The sequence below is a fragment of the Ictalurus punctatus genome, chromosome 13 (genome assembly GCF_001660625.3).
Source record: "Ictalurus punctatus breed USDA103 chromosome 13, Coco_2.0, whole genome shotgun sequence".
Lineage (NCBI taxonomy): Eukaryota > Metazoa > Chordata > Actinopteri > Siluriformes > Ictaluridae > Ictalurus > Ictalurus punctatus.
The window spans coordinates 16,737,857-16,745,498 of record NC_030428.2 but is presented as its reverse complement, the minus strand read 5'-3'; the positions used below and the strand labels follow the sequence as shown (position 1 = coordinate 16,745,498).

General features: G+C 36.9%; 1 protein-coding gene across 5 annotated transcripts; it reads right to left on the bottom strand.

The window, feature by feature from the left end:
• Window positions 1-373: 373 nt before the first annotated feature.
• Window positions 374-7,628, bottom strand: hexdc (hexosaminidase (glycosyl hydrolase family 20, catalytic domain) containing). 5 transcript variants are annotated; one of them, XM_053684923.1, is made up of 17 exons: window positions 7,467-7,577; window positions 7,152-7,193; window positions 6,451-7,027; window positions 6,179-6,285; window positions 5,971-6,086; window positions 5,783-5,894; window positions 5,439-5,603; window positions 4,505-4,688; window positions 4,179-4,250; window positions 3,249-3,447; window positions 3,062-3,144; window positions 2,793-2,871; window positions 2,489-2,599; window positions 2,234-2,323; window positions 1,829-2,016; window positions 1,246-1,269; window positions 374-509 (listed from the first exon to the last, which is right to left on the bottom strand). In XM_053684923.1, exons 4-16 carry the CDS (start codon window positions 6,263-6,265, stop codon window positions 1,250-1,252), a joined length of 1,506 nt encoding a protein of 501 aa, XP_053540898.1. In that variant the 5' UTR covers window positions 6,266-6,285; window positions 6,451-7,027; window positions 7,152-7,193; window positions 7,467-7,577; the 3' UTR covers window positions 374-509; window positions 1,246-1,249. The 5 variants fall into 5 exon arrangements, 4 of the variants coding, with proteins under 4 accessions (XP_053540898.1, XP_053540897.1, XP_053540896.1 ...); XM_053684922.1 differs by having other exon boundaries at window positions 7,157-7,193; XR_008397642.1 differs by lacking the exons at window positions 6,451-7,027; window positions 7,152-7,193 and adding an exon at window positions 668-715 and having other exon boundaries at window positions 7,467-7,628.
• Between the last annotated feature and the right edge of the window lie 14 nt (window positions 7,629-7,642).

Below are 7,642 nucleotides of genomic sequence, written 5' to 3'. Positions count from 1 at the left end.
GAGGGTTTAACCCCTCAGGAAACAGACAATGCTTGAGACTAGCTTATTGGCTTATTTCTAGTGAATTATGTAATGATGTCTCAGACTGTATAATTTCAGCTTCCCCACTTACAGATCACTGTATGGTTACTCTGTCCTTATCAATTTCTAAGAAACCTCAGATCTCTCCTAATATTTGGAAGTTCAATAATGATTTGTTAAAGAATGACAGATTTCGTCAACAGGTGATGACTCTCATTGAGGAGATTGAAAAGCTTGATATGTATTGCATTAATAAATGGGAATGGTTTAAATTTAAGGTCAAGTAATACAATTAAGGCCATTGATACAGGAAATATCTTAGCAGTGATGAGAAAACAAAAACAAAAGGAACTGATTGGGAAAATAAATTTATTTGCAGTTAATACACAAGTGTCACCAGAAAACACAGCAAAACTACAATTGTTGCAATCTCAGTTAGAGGAGTTGTACTCAGAAAAAGCCAATGGGGTTTATATCCATTCAAGAGCCTGGTGGATTGAAAAAGGAGAAAAAAGTACATCATATTTTTTCAGCCTTGAAAAAGACAAACAAAGAAAAAATATTATAAGCTTGAGATGAATGCAGTTTTTTTCAAGAGCATCAGGCCTATGCCTAAATGTAAAAAAAAAAAAAAGTGAACTGTTACTTCTGTATTCGTGTGTTGAGGAAAGTACAGAATCCATTCCAGTTAAATCTGAAGAAAAATACTTTGGTTTAACAATATCTAAAGATTCCAATACAGGAGAACTAGTAAATACAGAAGAGAGAATTGGTAGTATGAAAAAATCTCATAATCACTGTCTTAAGAGAGATCTGTCTATTATGGGCAGAATCCTTTTGACCAAAGCAGAAGGCATATCTAAACTAACTTAACCATCTTATTCTCTTTATGTTTCTCCTCAACTGATTAAAAAGGTTAACTCTGTAATGTTTAATTTCATATGGAAAAACAAACTCATTATTTTAAAAAAATCCCAGATGATTAAAGATTATAAAAACGGAGGTCTGAAAGCCACTGAATTGGAGTACTCAACTTGAATTGGATTAAATCGTATTTAACACAACCTAATTCAATATGGTTTCATGTACCAAAATGTGCATTCAAGAGAGTCTGAGAATTAGAATTTTTGCTGAAAGGTGATTTTGAGATGTCTAAATTGCCTATTAAGCTTTCAAATTTCCACTAGCAGATATTACACTACAGGAAAAATAATATTTACTCACAACTTCACACCACATGGCTCCACCCTGTGGAAAAATAGGACCATTACAATACATAGGAAGACATTCAACAAGAGTGGTATGACAAAAAAGTTTTATATGTTGCTGATTTGATCGATGAAGCTGGTCATTTGATTCAATATAATTCATTCATGGAGAAATTTGCGACAAAATGTTCCTTTAGAGAATTTAATAGTGTGTGTAGAGCAATCCCTCTTTCATTGAAAGAACTAATACAAAACACTCTTACATGTTCAAAATGCATGTTAATTTGCCCGAGTTGAAGATTGGGGAAGTGTACATTGGGGACAAAAAGTGTAATGACAAAGTAATAGGAAATGTATTAAAATGTAAACTATTCTACGATTTCAACACACCAGCAAAAGTAAAAAATTTTGGTAATGAAACATTTAGAATAAAATTTGAATTTAGACAATTTGCACAAGTAATAAGATAGCTGATAAATAACTATGCAATATCCAGCGATATGGCATAAACATTAGGAAAAAAACAACAACTGTGCTCCTTATTTTCTCTTATTTCAATAACACTTTTTTTTAAAAAATGAAACTCAAATGAAACTCACTTTCAGATTTGCTAATGTAAAGTCCCATATCCTCCAAGACTTTTTGGATATCTGTCAGTAAATCATGAATTGGCTTCCAGACTGGAGTGACATGCTGAGTAACCCATTCCTCCACTGTTAAGTCTGGGTAAAGCAGGATCATCTCCTGCCTCACCTCCTGCACCTTGACCGCTACAGCTTCCAGAAACCTGGCATAAAAAATAATGCGTCATATTATAGTTAAGGATTATGCCATATAGCAGATATTATGGCATGATAAACAGGGTGTGTGAGCTTTACTTTTGAATTGATGTTCAATACAAACTAGTACAACGACGAAATCATTATAAAATCTTAATGATGTTAAACTACGCTCAACATTATAAAGATAATGATAAAATCAGTTTCAAAGAATTTAAAGCTTACATTTGTGCCTGTTTCTGAATTTGTTGTGCAATAAGTGGGTTGACAGTCTTTTGCTGTCTGTGATAAGGTGAAAACCAGCCTCTCACATACCTAGAAAATTTCAAAAAGTAAATATGAGCAGTTTGGTTACATATATGGCCAGATTTAATGAATGTACTTACTTATTGTCTAGCATTAAATCAGTATTAGCATAAGTATATCATTCTGCACAAATACTGGCTTTAATGATGCTATGTTATGACTTTAATGACTTACATATTGCTCTCAAAGTGTCTGAGATCTTCAGACTCAAGCATTGCCATTAGCTGTATAATTAGTTCAGCTAGTTTCATGCCAGTATATGAGCGGGAGCAACCTTGAGACAACCTGAACCAGAGATGCAACAGTAAACAAGTTAACAAATCTTCTGAATTAGCGTGTACAGTAACACACTTTTATAAAATATTTTACAGCAATTTTGTGTTTTGTAGAAAATATCCATCCACCCATCCATTTTCTGTATCACTTATCCTGCTGATTCTCACTGAACGCTCAATATATGAGCATGAACGTTTAATACCTCTCTACATCTCCAACTTCAGTTGTGCCCGTGCCAAGTATCTCCATCACCATGTGCTGAGCTTCCTGAGTAAAGCTTCCTAAAACAGCCGCAATGAAAAAAAAGAAACAGTTATGAGCTGTTTTAAGTGTTCTTTGTCTGTTTTTTGTCTTTGGGTATCTTGTGTATTATTTTTTTTTAAAGCAACAATGGAGCTGTTTAATGTTATTGTTATATTGAGTGATTGTACTATATGCTCTCATAAAAAGGAGCAAATTGTACAGACAGACCATGTTGTAGAGTCTGCAGACATGAGGCAAGAGAGTGCAAGCCGAGGGGCATCAATTCACACAAAACAGACAGGTGGTCATATCTGTTAAAATATAAATAAATACATAAGCATACATAATTCAGAATATATTCTTTAAAAATATCAGCATGCACATTCTTGGATTCAGAATTTAAACATCATGGTACCTTTGCCAGCCAGTGAGTGCAATGCCCTGTAGATCAACGCCAGGAGAAAGACCAGCTACCACTTTTAACCACTGAACATGATTGTCCACATGCCTTTGTGTGCTGGTTACGCAAGTGTATACAGTGGTGGAGCCTTTGAAAGAACTCGCAATCCACTGTTGGGATAAACCAGCAGTCTTGTATTTCTCCATTAGCAGAACTGAGTGGAGAGAATTAACCAAACTTAACCTTGTACACTCAGATAATTACTCAGTTATTCATCTTAATACATCTTGTTCAGGAACAGCAGCAAAACTAATAGAATAAATATGTAGTAACAGATGTGAGGAACGTAGATCTGGACCTGATCATGGTCCCGAGTCCTTAAAGGGTTAAATGTTGTTTTGTTTGAATTAGTCTGCATTGACCTACAAATATATATACATATACACATACACATATATATGTACACACACACACATACATATATACATATATATACATATATATATACACATATATATACACACACACACACACATACATTATATATATTATATATATATATATATATATATATATATATATATATATATATAAAATTACGGATGTGCTAATGTCATACCAGACTGATATTGGCCAAAAATGCTAGATCAGTATCAGCCTAGATCTGACATATCTGATGTATGCTGTATACACACCATAAACATGTGTGATGTTTTCCTTCTTGTTTTTTTACTTACCATAAGTAAAACATGTATTTTTAATGGAAATTCAAGTAGCTGAGTTTTAGACTTGTAATCAGTATTTTCATCTGCAGTTAGCTGAAAGAATATAATAGCCAATGGGGCACGCTCACAGATTTTGCAATTAAAATATTGTGCATTTCATGCAACATTCATGTATTTCTTCTGAGCAAATGATAAACAAATGAAGCAAAACCAAACTTACTGTTGTGGGCCACATCCAAAGTAGGTGTGTAGTCCCACAGCATGGGCTGCACTAGTCCGACTAGACCACTGTCTAAAAACGAAGACAAATATATTCACTAAATATAGTGAATGACAAAGGCACAGACATTCGCAGTATGACTATAGATTGTCACACTGTAACAATTTGCTGTTTTAAAACAGTATGCTTGCTCTAATGAAGAAATATAGCATAGCTCAGTCTCATCGTGATAGAAAATGCCAATTCCCCCAAATAAATGTTTTTTTCTAATGCTGTTCTTTCCTGAGTGCTTATAAGCAAAACAAAACTGTATAATGTGAGTTCACCTTTAATGGTGTCAGTGGTCATATTCCTCAGCATGTCGTCCCACATTATCACACTGAGGCTGGGATAAGTCTCCCTAATGCCTTTTGCCACCTTAGTGACATGACTGAGGAACAGCTTGTCAGTACTGTGACCTGGAATGCTTAACCACTCTTTAGACTCCTCTCCTTGACCCAGCATGTATACCTGGGAAAATAAACAATGTAAAGCCTTAGATTACAATCACTATATGTATATAAATAGATCAACATTCATCTTTGTTAAACGCTTTAACCTGCTCAGGACAGCTAATTTTCAGTGCTACAGACCCTGAGGAGAAAAATGTACATAACCATTTTAAAATAGGTCCAAATAAAAAGCAGTTACACAGTTACACGTCAAGTAAAGAGTAAAACACAATGGGATATGCTGCAAAATAAAAATAGTCAACGATGTGGTGGAGCAGAGTTATGCTTGATACAGTTATTACAAGCAAGGGATTTGCAACCAAATATTAAGTGCTATTTACTTTACTTTAAAACTATCTGTTCCTATACTTTTGCTCACCTAAAAATTGGGTGGTCTGATACAACATGTGCCATGTTTTAAGTTGTTTAACAAATCTAAATGTAAATGCGAGGAAATAAAAGATTAAATTCTGATCTATCGTCTCATTCATCTTTTGATCTCAAACCCAAATGTCTCCAATGTATAGCGAAAACAATAGAATTGGCCTTGCTGTAAGGCCTGTACGGGAGGACTGTAAGGCCCTGTGAACAAGCAATAACATATTAGAACAAGCATGTTAATATAATCCTGTGAATTGCTGTTCAGTCAGCACTACTGTCATGGCTGTGATGTTATAGAAAATTAATGAATACCTTTTGACCAATCAGATTTGAGAATTCAACAGCTCTGTGGTGTAGTACACAATAACAAATCAAGCTTGTGCTGTACCTCATCTGCCCCGATATGCAGAACAGTGCTCCTCGGATGAAGCCCCATAACCTGATGCAGCATCTCCAGTATAAGCGCAAGTCCTTGCTTGCTGTGTGGGTTCAGGGTCCCCAGGCAGTGGCTTACTTCTCGCAAATTGCTAAAGGTGCTATGCTTCAGGACAAACTGGCAGGAAGATGGAATTTTAAAAAAGTATGTGATGAAAATCAAATCATTTCACAAACTATCTGTGTATTTGTATTACATGCACGATTGGCAAAACTCAAACGAGAGTTTGATATACATCTACTGTATATGACATATCATTTTTCCAGTACAAAACATTATTCACCTCTATCACTCACTTCAAGGTGTCCAAATGTCTGCACCAGAGGAATGATCTCCAACCCTCTGGAATAAGCGGCATCTTGAATGGCAAGAATTTCTTCACGGCTGTATGTGGATGAGCGACAGTGACTTCAGACAAACATCGAATAAATGAAAAGGTTGATATTCCTGATGGCACTTTGGGTAGAACATACAGTCTTTTCACCTGTATGGTGGGTGAGATTTTGACTGAAGAATCGTCAGCTCTCCTTCATAGGGAAACATATCCTCATACTCAATAAGAATGCCATTTGCACCAAGATCAGAAAAAAGCTGGATCAGCTGTAGAAGAGATGGTCGAGGTCAATTCCACAGGGCTGTACTGAGACTAAACAACGTGCATGAAGATCACAGGATCTGTAATTTTTTTGTACCTCATATAAGTAGTTAAGTCTGGGAGGTGCCCCTTTTAAATCCAAGTGAACCAATTTTTTGCCTCTTGACAATGCACTAGCTTCCATACCAGATGCTGTTGTGTGATCTGTAACAAAATGCTTGGAGGTGTTCATGGGTCATGAAATGTATTAATATATTATGTTTTAGTTTGATATTGTCTTCTGAATACTGCATTGTGCATATGTGTAAATTGTGCGCGTAAACTGTATGTATGACTATTATGTGTACATAATCCATCCATTTTCCGTACCGCTTATCCAACACGGGGTTGCAGGGGAGCCTGGAGCCTATCCCAGGAACTCGGGACGCAAGATAGGGGACATCCTGGACAGGGTGCCAACCCATTATGCACAATCACATACACATTCACACACTGAAAAATTTGGAAATGCCAATTTAGCCTACTACACCCATTTATGGACTGGGGGAGGAAACCGGAGTACCCGAAGGAAACCCCCAAAGCACAGGGAGAACATGTAAGCTCCGTGCACACAGAACAGGGGCGGGATTCGAATCCCCCAATCCTGAACGTGGAAGGCAAACGTGCTATCCGCTAAGCTTTTTTGAAAATAACATTTTTTCCCCCTGAGGATCAGTAAGGATCAAACTTAAAGTCATGCCCAATGCCAACCAATCATGTCAAACAATAAATCAGCACATTATGCAAAAAATGGCAAGCTATTAGATGGTGCAGTGATGCATTGGGTAGCATTGCCTTCTCACAGCTCCAGGGTCCCTGGTTCATGCTTGGGTTCTATGTTGAGTTTCAGTGCATGTTCTTCCTGTTTCGGTGTGGGCTATCTCTGCATTCTTCGGTTTCCTCCCAGCTTGTAAAAGAGATATTAATTAGTGGACTGACTAATCAGAATTGCCCTAGGTCTGAATGAGGGTGTGAATGTTTGTGTGTGTGTGTGTGTGTATGGTGATCTGCGATTCAGGGTGTGTCCCCACCTCACCAGTGTTCCTGGAACAGGCTCTGGATCCACAGTAACCCTAGCCAGGATAAAGCAATGCAGATGGATGAAAAAGGACCATCCATCCATCCATCTATATCTCTTTATATACTCAGAGCTAAGCATTACATCGCATAGGGTCTACTTGTCTAGTTTCAACACAACATATTTTTTGAGAATGGCTGCCCCTAGACAGCACATCAAAGACTGTGGATAATATTAGCTACATTTTATAAATATGGCTGTTAGGCTCAAGGACTACTGGTAACTCTATTTAATTAAATAATAATAATAATAATAAAGCATCTAATACCGTTGTCTCTGCTGGTGCGCCGTGCTGAACTGATAACTCTTGCTTACACGACTGAGTGTGTGTGTGTTTGTGTATCTGTATCCGCGCGCATCTGATAGGTCTGTAGCAGATGACGTAGAAACGAAACGCTCACGGAACCGGAAGTGGACGTGGCACAAAGTTGCTGTGCTTCCGGC